This window comes from Fulvia fulva, chromosome 13, assembly GCF_020509005.1.
Source record: "Fulvia fulva chromosome 13, complete sequence".
In the NCBI taxonomy this organism is placed as follows: domain Eukaryota; kingdom Fungi; phylum Ascomycota; class Dothideomycetes; order Mycosphaerellales; family Mycosphaerellaceae; genus Fulvia; species Fulvia fulva.
In genome coordinates, this window is record NC_063024.1 from 1,198,557 (window position 1) to 1,214,744 (window position 16,188).

Here is a 16,188-nt window from a genome sequence, read left to right on the forward strand (position 1 = left end):
AGCTCGTTATCGGATACGTACGCCGTCGACATTCGATACTCGAGTTCGGCTTCCCGTTAACTTTTACGCGTCGCCGGTTATTTAGTAGGCGTATCTCGTTCTATAGGTATAAACTCTTTAGCTTTAGGGTCTAGCTATACTAGTTCCTCTTCTTCCGGCGTATCTTCTACTATTGCCTATAGTAAGGCGATCTTAAGGAATCGCTTAGGAGGCAGTAATGTCTAATACTAATGCTAGTTCCGAGGGTCGTTCACCCCCTATAGAAGGTCCTAGCTACGTCTCGTTAGGCTGTCTAGCTTTATACCTTAAAGTCCTAGACGGTATATTATCTTGAAGTTGAACTATAATAAGAACTTAGCCTAACGCGCTTGTCGCCGATTTAGCTACTTTGTCTTTATAAAGTATTCTAGGTTCTTATAGTCGGTATAAATCTTGACTAGCTATAAGTCCTTATTATCTGCTTCGTAGGCGAGCTCGGGTCTCTATTCCTTAAAAGCCTTAATAATAGCTAATAGTTCCTTGTTATAGATTTTATAATTGCACTCCTATAGACTTAACTTCTTCGAGTAGAAGGCTATAGGATATAGCACACCATTCTCGTTATACTACGAAAGTACGCCGGCGTTTACAAAATCTAAAGAATCTATCTCTACTACCGTTTCCCTACCTAGCACATAATGTACGAGCATGCCGGCTTTACTAAACGTAGCTTTCAAATTGTCAAAGGCTCGTTAGCAATCTAGTAACTATTGAATCCTTCTGTTCTTGTAATTGCTTAGTCCGTCCGACTTGGTCAGGTTTATAAGAGGAGTAGCTATACGCGAAAATGCTTCGATGAACCGCCTATAGAAGTTAGCAAATCTAAGGAAGGCCTAGACATCCTTTAGGTTCTTAGGAGCTTCCTATGTCTAAATACATTCGAGTTTCTCGGGGTCTATCTCGATACCGTTATAGGTTATAATTAGCCTAAGATACCTCACCTTCTATTAGTGGAATTCGCTTTTGTCGATATCTACTATAAGTCCTACATCGCGTAGCTTAGTAAGAACCTTCCGCACGTGTTCAATATACTCCTCTAAGGTGTTACTAAAGATAAGTACGTCATCTAGGTAGGCCGACACAAAGTCGTCTAGATATTCTTATAAGACCTTATTAATGTATAATTAGAACGATACTAGTCCGTTATATAAGCCGAATGGTAGTACTAGACACTCGTAGATACCGTATCGTATCGTAAACGCCGTTAACTACTCGTGCCCTTTAGCTATCCGTAACTTGTTAAAGGCTGCTATAATGTCTAGCTTCGTAAAGTACTTCTTACCGTATATACGGTTAAGCGTCTCTTATATTAAGGGAATCGGATACCGGTTCTTAATAGTGATCGTATTCAATCCTCTATAGTCGATATAAACACGTAGCCTAACTCTAGGCTTACGTACCACTAGTACTAGTATAGGAGACTAGCTCGTCTTTTACCCTACTGTCCGTACCTTCCCTTTAGATGTTTACTCGTCTAGCTATTTCTTAACTGCCTCGTTCTCCTTCTTAGCTAGGCCGTAGGGCTTGCGGTATAGTGGCTCTTGTAGACTATTAGGCTTAATGTGAATCTTATAATCTACGCCTAGTCGGTAAGGTAGGAGTCCTTTATGATCCTTAGCTAAGAAAGCGTCCGTAATATCGTAGTATATCGGCGGCAACTTCTCCTTCGGGTTGTGATTGAACTGCTTGTTTAAGAATTGGTCTAGATCATTAGTAGCTATTGCACTTAGCTTAAGCTCTCCGTCGTTGCTCTTACGCCTAGTAGGTATAATATAGAAGCACTTAGCCCTAGGCCGGTACGTGTACATTCCCTACGCGCGTTAAGAAACGCCCTAGTAGTCTACTTCTTTATCGTCTATGTCTTCTAGGTTATATAATAAGACGTTTAGCTCCGCCCCTCCTACTATAAAGCTCGCTACTTCTCTAGTAAAGGGCTCTAGTCCGTACCGTACTAGTGCCTACTTCTTCTTCTCGCGATAGTTTAGGGATTGTACTATTATCGATGTCTTATTCTATAGATAGTGACTAAAGCAGTAATCCGATCTAAACGCTACCTCGCCTATCTCCTAGAAGATGTTTAGGTTATACGCTATAAGCTACGGTAGGCTAAAGACGATGTTATATTCGAGGTCGGTGACGTAGTATAATATTTGCTCGTAATAATCGCCGATAACTACGTCTATAAGGGCCGCGTATATAATCTACCGTATAGTAGCCGTTCTATCTCCTAGTATTAGTCGTCGGCTTTACGTCAAAGGGATCAGGGGTATTATATATTTGCGTATGAATTTCTAGTTAAGAAAGAGAGAGGTAGAAGTAGAATCTATAAGGCCTCGAGCCTTTCTATATTATATTATTACGGGTAATAATATGTAAGGGTGTATAGCTAGCTATTATTTATCTAGTACGTATACCGATATCTTAAGCTCCTTACTATAGTCTATTACCGTCTCTTATATTCCGTGTCTCTTAATCTTATGCTCTTTCTGTCCTAGGAAGTTCGGGTGACCGCTATCTACTACGCTTAGGTAGCGGTCGTACTATTTCCCTACTACGGATCGGCGGCTAGAGAACTAAGGTTCGCGTTCGGATTCGGCGTAGTATTACGTAGACGCGGTAGGCGATAGTCGCTATCGTACCTATATATTAGGCATTTAGGGTTAGTCGATACGTAAGAACCTATACGGTAGCGGTAGTACTTACCCTACTTCTTAAGGTCTTCGCGCTACTTACGGTTAAGCGTAGGTAGATTCTATAGATATGTCGGTAGATCCTCCTTCTTCTTAGTACTAGCGTACTATAGTAGGCGCTATACTAAGGCACCTACTATACCGGTAGCGGTACTAGTAACTACGTTACCGTTATTCTAGTTATTCTAGCCGCTATTACCGTTCGAGTTACTATTACTACGGGGGCGCTCCTTCTACGGGTATAGTCGATCTGTCTCGTAGAAGCTCTCGTCTAGTACGGTATACTCCTCGATAACATCTTATATACTATCTAGGCGGCGGTCGACTTCGCGGTCGCCGAAGGTCTTAATAAAGTACTTACGGTTTAGTCGGTTACGGAATAGTATAAGCTCAGTCTTATCGGTCTATAACATCTAGGCGCGTAACTTCGAGTAGCGTATATAGAAGGCTATAAAGGTTTCGCCTTGTTCTTGCTTATAGGTAGCAATATTAACTATAGCCTTAGTTCCTTTATTACGTATACTATATTAGCGTATTATCTAATCTAATAACTCTTCTCTAGTCTGAAACTCATTAAAGGACTACTGTCTAGGCATAGGGATCCTCGGCTTAATACTTTGCTAAGGATCACCTTACGTCTACCTATATACGAAGCGTAGACTATCTACCTTAGTACGGAAGGTTACTATAGTTAGCTTTAGGAGAACACTGCTATACTAGCTATCGAAATTAGGGTTATTATCGTTCTTAAAGTACTTAGGGTTAGGCACACCCTTACCGATCTCTATGCCGCGAGTAAGGGTACGGTCAATAGTAAAGAGACGTTCTAGAAGGTCAACTAGTAGTGTCTAGGTATAGGTATTACGTATTCTCGAGTCACGACTATTATTAGGTCCTAGTCGCGGACGGTCGTTATTACGTCCTCGGCTATTATTACTACGGTTATAGTCGTCTCTATCATTATTACTACTACCGTCACCGCTACCTCTACTAGTAGCTTCGCGATACCTACGTAATAGCTACTCGAGTAAGGTCTCGCGTAGGCGGGAACGAGAGGGTCGGCGGCCTAAGCGGCCCCTACCTCCGTTCTATATAGTGTCTCCTACCTTAAGCCGAGCCTTTAGGTCATCGACTTCTTGTTATAGGGCCTAGTTCTTCACCTTAGTATCTTGTGCCTTCTTCTTCTCCTTCTCGTAGATCTCGCTAAACTGCTTATATAGGTTATTAGCTTCCTTATATTTCTTCTCTAGCTCTTATAACTTAGCTAGGTCGTAATCCTTCTTACTCTTAAGATCTGCTACCATTTTCTATATAACAAGCTCTTCACTTCGTAGCATCTTATAGATGCGGTCGTATTCGGTGTATAGCGTAGTGTACTAGGTGTTCTAGAGGTCGTTAGCTCGCTCTATTATATCGAGTTGTCTGCCCTTAGTAATCGCCGTGTTAACTACTTATAGTACGAAGTCGTAGGTAGTCTTCGGGTGTTAGGATATAAGGGTCGTAAGGTTATCTAGGGTGACATTCTAGTATTCGGATACGAGAATGTGTTCTATCTCGTCGAGTAATAGATATACCTCGTCTAGGTCGCCGCCTAGGTTCTCTTCGAGCTTAAACTCGAACAGTTCTATAAAGTCAATCTTACTACCTTCTTCTCGCTTAAAGGCCTTCTAGTAAGCGTTATTAATCTCTTATTATAGCGCGACACCGGTGTCTACTATAACCCGCCGGTTGTCGTCCTATATCTAACTCTAAGGGAAAGAGGAGAGGTCGGAGAAAAGAGATATACGCTACTTACTTTTGCCCTTAGGCTTAGGTAGCGGTAGTATACCGCCGTTCGCTATTTATAAAGTTATATTGTCTAGGTTTAGGGGAGGCGTAACGGTACCTATATCCTAACTGTCTACGAGCGCGCGACTACCTACTAATAATATCGCTACGTTACGTTCTCTAGGTATCTACGCGCTATACGCCTTACCGTGTTCTATATTCTAATACGACTCTACGCGTTCTCGAGTTCTACGGTTCTGTCTATTCCTATTGTTACGCGTCCCTTACCTAGATCCGCGATCTAGGTAGGGTAGTAGAACAAACTGTAAGGGCGCGCGTATTATAGGGTCCGAACGAGATAGTTATTGTTCTACGAAGCTACGAAAGAGGAGCGCGAGGCGCGGCGAAGTTATAAAGTAAAGCTAAGCCGCGCTAACCCGATACGAAAGGTCCGCGGTTTAGCCGGACTAACGTAGCTATAGTAGGGGGTCGCGGGCTGCCCGTAATAGTAGCTATAGAGTACTATAGTACTTCTAATACTAATAGTACGGTTATATAGCCCTAAAATACGGGGAGAAGACCCTAAGGTGTCCTTACTACGTAGGCCTATACTAGGGAAGGGAATACCTAGAAAAAGAGAGTAGGTATATATACTACGGTAGAAGGTACCTAGCGTACTTAAACTAATGCCTAGCTAGAATAGTAGTATAAGAACGAGCGAGATAAGCAAGGATCTCTATACTAGCTAGGTACCCCTAACGATAGTAGGAGGGACCTACCGTATATAAGGGCTTCGAGCCGAGTAAGAGGAAGAGGGTAGAAGAGACGAATAAGGGAACCTAACCCTAAACGTATCTACCTCCCGGTAGGCCTCGACACCTTAACCGGGCTACTAACGAACTAGGCTAAATACGAATCTTTAGGGCGCCCTAGCGGCCCTAGAGCTAGCCGAATAGCGGGATATAGGCTTAGGAGATATAGTAGGTTAGTACGGAAATAGACCTTACGGATAACGAATAATACTATACGACGACATTACTATCGTATAGTATAACGTAAACAAAAGTAGGGACAAGGTCCAGCGCCACTTTCTATAAGAGCTAGACCCGCTACGGCACTACGTTATCGCGGTATAGGAACTATAGGTCAACCCCTACGAAGGACTCCTAGCCACTTATAATGACCGGAGATACTACACCGTAATCGCGGGCGAACGAGGCGTTATCCCGAGGACATATATATACGTAAGCAAGAATATAGACCTTAGGGTCGGACGAGTAGGGAACTAGAAATCCTCGCCTACCTAGAGCAGACCCTAAGCTAAGACACGAAGTAAGTACTCCTCGGCGACTTTAACCTCTACTACCTATAGTAGGGTTTCGACTTTACTCCCCCGTACGCATTTTTAGGGGGAAAGCTACTAGATATAACCGTACGCTACGGAATAGCCTTAGTAATACTAAAGGGAATAGAGACGTAGAAGGCCCGTATAAGTATAAGTATAATCGACCTATACTTTCTATTACGAGAACTTAAAGAGAGACTAGTCTAATGCCGACCGAACTACGCGCTAGAGGCCTCCTTAGACTATATCCCTATTTAAACGACGCTAGGGGTGAAGGCGATAGAGGAGCTAACAAGCGAACTACGCCGTAACTAGAAGAAGGCACGCTAGGACGATATAAGAGGCTTCCTAATAGCGAACCTACTATAGTATAGAGAACTCGAGACGATAGCTTAGCTAGATCAAGTAGCGGAACAGATTACCTCGGTCATATAGTAAGCAGCGGAACAATATACGCCGTTACTCCGGCCCTTAACGTAGTAGAAGGCCTTCTAGACCCCTAACTACTCTACGAAGGTAAGGGAGGCTAGAAGGGCAAGGCGACAGTAGACGAAGGAGCATACCTAAGAGACGTAGGAGCAATACTGTCGCGCGATATAAGAGAAGAAGGCATAGATAAGACGCGATAAGCTATAGGACTAGAGAGCGACGATCGCGCTCGTTATAGAAAACCCGGAATAGATATAGAGACTAGCTAAATAGGCACGACTACCTAAAGGGTAACGAACCCCTTACTTCCCTTTAATCGTAGACCGCGAAGGGATTGCCTAGACTACGCCCCGGGGTAAGGCAAAAGTATTAGCCGACCATTTCTTTTCTACGTAAGTAGAGGTAGACCTTACGGACATCGACCCGAGTATATACCCGGAACCCCTAGACATAGATTAGGCGGTTAGCTCTAATATAGTAAAGGGAGTTATAAGTAAGCTAAAAGGACGAAAAGCCCTAGGCCTAGATAGGATACTAAATATACTACTAAAAGAGTATAGAGAAGAGATCGCGCCGAGCCTTATAAACCTATTTACCGCGTACCTACGGCTAGGGTATTATCCGAAGCCGTATAGAGAGTCTATAATAGTAGTACTACGTAAGCTATAGAAGGAGGACTATACTTAGCCTAAATCATATAGGCTAATCGTACTTCTAAATACGATAGGGAAGGTTCTAGAGAAGATAGTAGCCTAGAGACTTACGTAGCTAGCCGAGAACAACTACGTACTCCTAGTAATATAGATAGGGGAAAGAAGCTAGCGATCGATATTAATAGTAATAGAGCTAATTACGGAGTAAATTCAGACCCTCTAGTACTACGGTAGGAACTGAGCGGCGTCCTTACTATCCCTCGATACCGTAGGGGCCTTCGATAACGTCTTATACTAAAGGCTAATATATATCCTATAATAGAAAGGCATCCTCTAGTAGGTAACGAAGTTCGTCTACTCCTTTCTCTAGGAACGGACGACAAACCTAGTCCTAGGGAGGTATACGTCCGACCCGGTAAAGGTAGAGGCTAGAATACCTTAGGGATCTACTCTCTCCTCTATCCTATTTTAAATATTTATGTCTAATCTAATTCCCCTACTCACCTCTCTATAAACCTTAGTATCGGGATTCGTAGACGATATAAACACTCTAGCCTAGTTAGACTTAATAGAGGACAACTGTCGCCTCCTTAAAGATAGGTATAAGAAATACGAGGAGTAGGTAAAGAAGTATAGTGCCCGGTTCGCCCCTAAAAAGTACTAGCTTATATACTTTAGTAAAGCGAGAATGTACTATAATATAAAGGCGGCGGTAAGAATCTAAGGCTACGAGACTAAGCTATTAGCGGAGCTACGAGTACTAGGGATCTAGCTCGACCCGAAGCTAAGCTAGAACGTATAGATTAAGAAAGCCTAGAGTCGAGCGCAAGTTAACGAAGCCTCGATAAAGAGGCTTACGGCGTCTATATAGGGAGCAACATTTGATAAGGCAAGGGGAATGTATAAGGCGATCGTTAGACTAGCTATATTATACGAGGCATAGATTTGGGGTATAGGAGGCGTAGGCAAGCCGATTCCGAAACGGATAGAGCAACCCCTAAACAGAACTTAGGTAGGCAACCTACGTAGAATACTAGGGGTATATAAGACAACGTTAATGAGCACGGTGGAAATAGAGACGGGAACACCTCCAATCGGCCAATACATCCGGGGAATAAGAATTCAATACGCGGTAAAGACGACAGATTACCTAGTACAAACTACGATCTAGGAGGCAAAGAACAAGATAGAAAGCCGCTACCGGAGAGGGGCCGGACATAGGACAAGCCAAAAAGAGGATGACCTTACTACCTTTGCGGCCGTACAGACAAGCACCGAATGGCTAGCACGAAAAGAGGAGGAGCGTAGGACTCGCCAGGCCGGCGGGAGCAAGGCTAAGACCTAAAGTCTAGCGGAACAGATAGCGAGCTGCCTATAGGAGCAGGACTGGAAAAGGAAGCCCCCTAAGACAACAGGCCCGATAGCTCTCCGAGCTTTCTAGAGACACAATTACCAGCTATACAGGGACCTGACAAGGGCCGAAGCAAGCATAGCGATCCAAATCAGGTCCGAACACATTGGACTAAGGGCCTACCTATTCAGGAGACGCGTACTAGACACCCAAAGCCTAGCCTGCCAGTGTGGCTACCTATCGCAAAACCCAGAACATATGCTACTACGATGCCCGTAGTGGGCGAGTGGTAGGGGAAATTGGAGGCACCAAGCGGGAAGGAGAGACTATAAGTCAATCATTAGGGACAAAGGCAACATTCGCCGAATCGCTCGGTGGATACTATAGTAGGGATACCTCTAGCAGTTTAGCCTCGCTAGCGAGACGGAGGAGTGGATAGACAAGAGGCGGAAGCTGGGGGGGTTGCAGATAGGGTAGTCATCAGGGCAGGCCCATGACACTAGCGTACCCTCAACAAGGGAAATCTAAGACGACAACGAGGGGGAAAAGACAGGCGGGAAGGAGGAGGGGTTTTCACCAACACGGTTTCCCCTCTGTACATACGAAAACAAGATAGCATGGCTGCATAGGCCAAAGGGCACTACAACAGCTTAAATGAAATATCTATCTATATATCGTCGCTGCAATGCGATCATTTGTTGTCGATTGCCTGATTTGTGTTCATCGCCGAGTGATGCGCAGCTGCATTCGGGACATCGGGAGGTAGCTGCTGATCCTGCAGTCAGTAGCGGATGCCACACCGAGCCAAATGTTGGACGTTCCAATTTTCGTGGAAGTGGCTTCCTTCGATCATGGTGCCCGTAGATATCTCCGAACTTGTTCTCGACCGTTTCGACAACAGACAACACCTCTTTGTTCCACCAACACATTGTTCTGAGCAGACGAGAAAGCTTCCGGATTGAGTGAGAAAGGCGGAATCCATTTTGCAGGTGTATACGGCTGATACTGTCCCGAAATCGGCTCACATCAATTCCATCAAACGTTGTTCAGCTTCGGCGGGTGCGAAATCGATCATGGACGAATACATGGCCTCCAACGGCTTCTCAAACGAACTGTGAACGCCTTGCTCATGGCGTGAAGATTTCTGTTGCTGATGAAGTCCAGGAAGCGGTCCTTATCGACTCCAAATCTGCAAAAGCAACGTGAGGACCACCAGCCACGTGGAGATCCCAACTTGACAGTCAAATCGCCGCCGACCCTTCTCAGTGAGGAAAAGGTCCAATGGGTCAACGACCTGCATGAGGACATACATATACTCAAACCGCTCTTGGACGAAATCATCACAGGACAACGAAAGATCTTGCAAGAGGTACGCGCACATTTCACTGAAGCCGGTCAATCTCAGGCAGCTGCTGAGGACGATGCCAGCTCGGCATCAAATCGCAGCACGCCGAATCCATACCAAGAGGCAGCACGCCATGGCCGCATGGCCGCATGGCCGCTATTGATGCGGCAACAATGGTGAAATGGGACGAGGTCCAATCGACTAGGCGAATGCTTGAGCCCATGTTGAAAGAGATCCGAGGAGCTGGGGGCTCAGATGAGCAGTACTGGGCAGCAGCCGGCTTGTGGGAAGCTGTTCTGGGATGGAGCATGCGAGGTTGAATCGGCCTTGAGCGGCTTTGGCACGAGCGCTTGTATCCATGTGATTGGGAGTCGGTTGTAAAATGTGTTGCGAGGCGGCAGAGCCAGTCCTCGTGAAGCGCCGAAGGCCGACTACCAATCAGTGCGACCTATGTAACGGCTATATCACATGCAAAAAGAACAGCTCTTCTGTGAATCGAACACCGGCTTCCCTATCACTCAAACGACTATAGTGCAAGCACTATGCGAAGGAGTCATAAACGGATGTTACCCTTTGGGCCTTCCTTGAATGCAGGACGTCATAACCACTTGACTAAAGAGCCGTGAAATGAATGATTGAATGAGCAACAACACTGTCGATAGTCTATGTATCCTTGCTGAAGCCCTCTATCTCTCTTTCCATGTTCCCCCTCCCCCGTAGTTGCTACCCTCTACCTATCAGTCATGTTCTCATCCTCATCTACATCCATCTTATCGCTATCATCTTCGAAACCTTGCGATGGCTCAAACTCATCTTCACCGATAAACCCGCTAAGATCATCTACAGCCTAGCGTTACTACTCAGCTTGGTCGATCATCCGCTATTGATCTTGCTCAGCCTGTTGCCGCTACTGCTGCTGACGGTGCTAAGATCGAGCAATATCGCTCGAATCTAGCGGCGGAGCAGGACCTGCGACTGTCTAGGTAGGGCGCCCAAAGGGATCAATACGACGAGCCGGTGCAGGTACACGACGAGACATATTTCTAGTGTATCTCCCTGTAGCGGCACCTATATAAGTATAGCCTGGCTAACCTAGCAGCGGAAGCTCTTCGACTGAGTATTCCGGCATAGGGTCAGAATCTATATAAAGGACAGGATCACGCTGATTGAGCTCACGACGGTAGTCGTTAGACATCAAGACACCTATACTGCCAATTAGACTGTCTATAGGATCCACAGCTTCTGATTGTATACCGTAGGTGCTAGGGCTACTAGGTGGCTCCGGCAATATCTACGGCAAGCGACGGGCTGCATCTCGATCGCGACGATGCCTAAGAGTGCCGGCAGTGCGGCTCTAAAGCGTCGACAATGCCACCGACTCTTTAAGCATCAAGCCACGAATATAGGTGACACGCGACACCGTAACGTAGGACAGCCTAGCGGTAAACTCAGGCTAGTTAAGATTTACGACCACCTTCTCTAAGCTCATGCCCTACGACTTGTGAACACTAAAGGCATATACAGTAGTGAGTAGGAACTACTAGCGCCAACTATAGTGCCCTATATACTAGAACTTACGGCGAATACGGAAGACTAGGAATACTAGCTTACCCTACTACGTAAAGAGAGCCGGCTCCTTAGCGTCGTTATCAAGATCATCAAAAGCGACTAGGACATAGTGTAGTATCTCCTATCTAGGGTCGTTAGTACCTAGCTTCTAGATAATGTTAAAGACGGTTCTAGTATAACCGTTCGTTAGGCCAAATTTAGTCTTAAGATTCGTTAGTAGTATAACACGACTACTAATCGCAACTTTGACCTTAGCCTAGAGGTTATTAACCTTCTTAGAGTCGACATGCTTGCTACGCTACCGATACGCATCGTCATTGTTATAGGAGGCGTGAATTAGTAGGACAGCGTAGCTAAGATCCCGTAGCTTCTCGTAATTATAAAGGTCTACTACTAGATTAGTAAAGTATAGATATACACCTTTATTATCAAGCTAGCGGTACTGTGCCGGGCTTATTATATTACGAAGGTTTGTCTTCGTTTAAGAATCTAATGTCTACTAACGCTCGCGAGTGACTTTATAGTTATATAAGCCTTTTAGTACGGTACGGAGAGCGACCTATAGTATATCGATACCCTATTAGCGTATGTTCTTATAAAGACCGACGGTCGTATTAAACTGAAGATAGGCGTTACGCCTAGAAAGCTCGGCCTTATTTAGTCCTAGCTAATTATAGTAAAGTAGCTTTTCGCTAACTAGCGTAAGCTAGTAGAAGTCCCTACTTAGAATAATAGATAACCTACTAAACTACTGTCTATAACTAGCGTTAGCTTGCTTTAGGCGTTAATTAACTATATATAGTAGCTTATAAAGTAGGCCACTACCCCTAGAATTAAGGGAGTTCTACCTTATTTAATTTAGATAGCTTAAAGTTCTCTTCACCCTATTTCTTTAGCTCTAAATGCCGCGGAGGTACCTAGCTACATTAGGCAACTCCTAGGTAATAGTAGCCTAGGCTACGGTACTACCGGCGCCTACGGCTCTATAGGCGAAGCTCCCCTAAGATAACTAGTAGCAACTTATAGAGGACGCAAAAAGTATAGAAACTAACGATTAGCTCCTATACCGGTCTCTATAGGTAATGATTACTTAGCTACGTACGGCGCTTATACTATCGTATTACCGAGGGTAATAAGAAATAAGGACGACGTCTTAGGCAATTAATAAGGCTACCCGGAATTAACACCTATATAGCTAGGCATCGGTCGCGGTATCGATACTAGGCCCCCGCCTAACGTACGATATAGTTACGATCCGTATTATAGTAAAGGAAGACTAGGCCGAAGTTACGAAGCTATCGAATAAGGAGCTCGCCTAACGAATTAATTGACTAGGGGTGGTCGTAGTAAACTAATAGTCTAACGGTACTCTATAGATCTATACTAGCTCTACTACTACTAGGAGGGACCTAGAGGCATAGCTATAGTAGGTATCTAAGGTTATAGCATTAGCGAAGGTCTTAACGAAGCAATTTACGATCCTAGTCTACGATATACCTAAGGAGTTCGACCTAACTAACTAAGGTCACCTACGTACTCTCTAAGAGGACAACCCGGTTACTCTTAACTCTCTAATCTAGAAGGCGACTTGGCTCTATAGGAAATAGCTAGAAGGTAAGAAGGCCTCGGCGCTAATAGTATAGCTATAAGACGCGAAAGCGGCGGATCTAGCGATAGAACAAGGCCTAATCTAGTAATATAGCCTTAAGATAGTAGAAAAGCACTCCTTATCCTTTCGTGTCCCCTAATACTTCAAATGCTAATAGGATAGACACCAAACCTATACGTATATAAACAAGTAGGCCTGCTCGAACTATATAGGAGACTATATGTCTAGGGACTATATATCGGCTACGAGACGGTACGCGAACTGTCCGGGGCACTACCTATCGTATAGCGCGGAATGCCTATAGCGGAAACTAGCGAAAAACAAGGTAATTATAAACAGAACCGTCGCCCTAAGATTCTACGGCGACTATAAGGCTAGTCTATACCGGAACTAGCTAGCGGCGGTCGGGTATAAGCGCCCTAGGGCCGAGAACGATATAAAGGATACGTAACCTAGGGCGTACGGAAGGCTACGTACTCTACTAGCTACGGCGAGGGAATCTAACTAGGCCCGACTCCCCTTTAGTATATAGCCGATAGGCGTAGACTAGGACGTATAAGGTAGTAGGATATAGGACATTATAGAGGAAATAATTATTAATATTAAATAGGTACGAGTTACGTAGTAGTAGAAGACGGCGGATTATACGAAAGACGAAGAAGGGCCTAATAGGATAGCGTGTATCTACATATAGTATCGCTAGTGTTAGTGTAGGTAGATGCTAGGTGTCCGGATGTTTGCTAGCCTATAGGCTAGTAGACCCTAATCACGTGATCTAGTTATATGACATACCCACACCTACATACTTGTCCTACGGCCTGTATGTTCTCAACACTCCTACTTAGGCCACATAGTCTCCTACAATCCCTTTACGCAAGCTAGAGCTGCCTTACAAAGTTTTGGAACTACTAGCTATTAAGGGGCTTTGTTAACCTATTAGTAGCTATGTCCTTTATATAGTAGTAGTCCACTACAATATTCTTCTACTACTAGAGATGTCTGACATAGTTATATATAACATCAATATGCTTTGACCTTTCATGCATATAGGCATCTTTAACAAGTGTTAAAGCGGCTTAGTTATTACCTATAAGCTTGACTAGCCTTAGCTCGTCAACAGTGCCCTTGCTTGCCCTTATACTCGGCTAGAAAGAGCTCTTTCCCACCAGTTCTAGGCACCCCATTTCCCTAAGGACAGTAGCAAGAAATTGTGACTACTTTGCGGCTACGTTTATAGCTATAAACTTAGCTTCTATTGTTAATATTGTAACAGACTTCTGCTTCCTACTTATCTAGGACATAGGTGATCTATAAAGGAACTATACGTATCCTAGAATTGAGACTCTATCCACTTTGTCTATAGCGTAGTTAGAGTCCGAGTATCCCTAGAGATTGCCCCCTCCCTTTCTATACATAAGACCTAGGTCTAGGTACGACCGTAGGTATCGGGAGAGCTTCTTTAAAGCTATTATATACTACTGCGAGGGACTAGCAACAAATGAGCTAATTCTTCTAAGGGGGAATGCTAAGTCTGGCCTTGTTATTGTCATTAGCCACATCTAGGTACTATTATAGCTCTGGTAATCCTGTTTGTTGCACCTCTTATCTATAGGTGCCGTAGGTACTAAATGCTCGTAGCTCTCTATAGGTGAGTAGGTTGGCGTAGCCTTCTCTCTAGCTATGTTCATCTTGGCTAAGTTAGCGTAGACATAGTGTTCTTGATCAAGCTTCAAAGTGCCTTAGGACCTGTCTCTTATAATCCTTATTCTAAGGATCTTCGTAGGTTCACTAAGATCTTTAATCTTAAACATTTTTCTAAGCTTAGCCTTAAACCACTGAACATCTGACAGCTTCGGAGCTATAATAGGTATGTCATCTATATAGGTAAGGACTATTGTCATGGTCTCCCCACAGAGAGTACAGAAGGTGGGGACAGAAGAGCCTCAGAGTGCTCAGAAGTCGTCAAGAAGTGACAGTCCAGCTTGGTGTGTGAGCGCCAAGAATCACATGCCCCGCAACATTCACTACGGGACCCAGCCCTCCAAATTCACCCCTCTACCAAACCTTGACAGATTCACTTCGGCTCGTGACTGTGTGACTCACGGCACTCCCGCGAGCACCCGCGACTGCGCTGGACCCTGGAAGAAGCACGTGGAAGACTCGGAACGTAGGGCAGGTTGGAATAAGGTTTTGAGCAAAGCTGCTGAGCGCGGCTTCGCACGGGTTAGCCCTGTTGATGCGGGGACACGCACTCGCGAGGGTCGCGTATAAATATCTGGCCTTCCCCAGGCCTCTCTTGCTTCCTTCGTCTTTTGTTTTGTGTAGCAATCATACCATACCCTTTTGCATCTGCACTTCGCACCTGCATTCTCGCTTTCACCCTTGCATCTCACAGGCCAGGCTCTCGCCCTGACATCACAAAAGACCAACAAACCGTCAACCACTCGAGTCATCCTCATGGGTGACCACGCCACCGATGGAGGTGTCAACCTCGACAACCAAGACACTCCATTCCACTTCAGTGAGTGGACTGACATCCCCTTCTCGAACGCCGCTGCCTTCGGTGCCTGGGCAAACGCCAACCCCGACACCGCCTACGCTCTCATCAACCGCACCGTCTCCTCTTTCCGCGAGACCGCCCAGCAGGTCGAGCAAGCAAACAACCAAGCAACATACCTTCAAGGTATTGTGAACACCTTCCAGAACCTCGCCCCGCACGCCGACGACAACCGCCGCCAGCACTTCTCCAAGAAGGTCAACGACCCAGACGAGTTCGACGGCAACAAGAGCAAGTTTGAGGCATTTGAGACACAGCTCACCATCAAGCTGTTGGCTAATGCCGACCACTTTCCGCAAGAGAAGGACAAAGTCACGTACGTCTTCTCCCTCCTTCGGGGAGACGCCGCGGCTCAGGTACAACACTACATCGACAACGCCACGCAGACTATCGGCTGCCCGGACGTCCTCACCTTGATGCAGGACCTCCGTGCTGCCTTTGGTGATCCAGACCGTAGAGCCACCGCCCAGAACGCCATCCACAACCTCCTTCAGAAGAACAAGAGCTTCGCCGAGTACCTCGCGGCCTTCAACCGCGACATCGGGTTCACCGGCTACAACGAAGAGACCAAGAAGAGCACTCTCCGCCGTGGTTTGTCAGCAGAGCTTCTTCGAGCCCTCGAGGACAAGGACGTCGGTGCTATGAGCTTCCGTGAGCTCGTCGAGACCTGCCAGCGCCTCGACTCCAACATGAAACACACCGCCTCTCTCCTCGCTTCCCGTTCTCAAGGTCGTCAGCCTCGTGGTCCCGGAAGCCACTTCGCTGCTCCACTAGGCGCCGCCGCTCCTACGGCTCTCCCTCCCGTCTCTGTAGGTGACGCTATGGATCTCAGCG

The 16,188-nt window shown here is 45.6% G+C and overlaps 1 protein-coding gene across 1 annotated transcript; it reads left to right on the top strand.

Moving 5' to 3' along the window:
• Positions 1–9,347: 9,347 nt before the first annotated feature.
• Positions 9,348–9,939, top strand: CLAFUR5_14472 (uncharacterized protein; the record flags this gene model as incomplete). Its single annotated transcript, XM_047913620.1, has 3 exons — positions 9,348–9,388; positions 9,439–9,643; positions 9,703–9,939. 3 exons carry the CDS (start codon positions 9,348–9,350, stop codon positions 9,937–9,939), a joined length of 483 nt encoding a protein of 160 aa, XP_047769308.1.
• Positions 9,940–16,188: the final 6,249 nt, after the last annotated feature.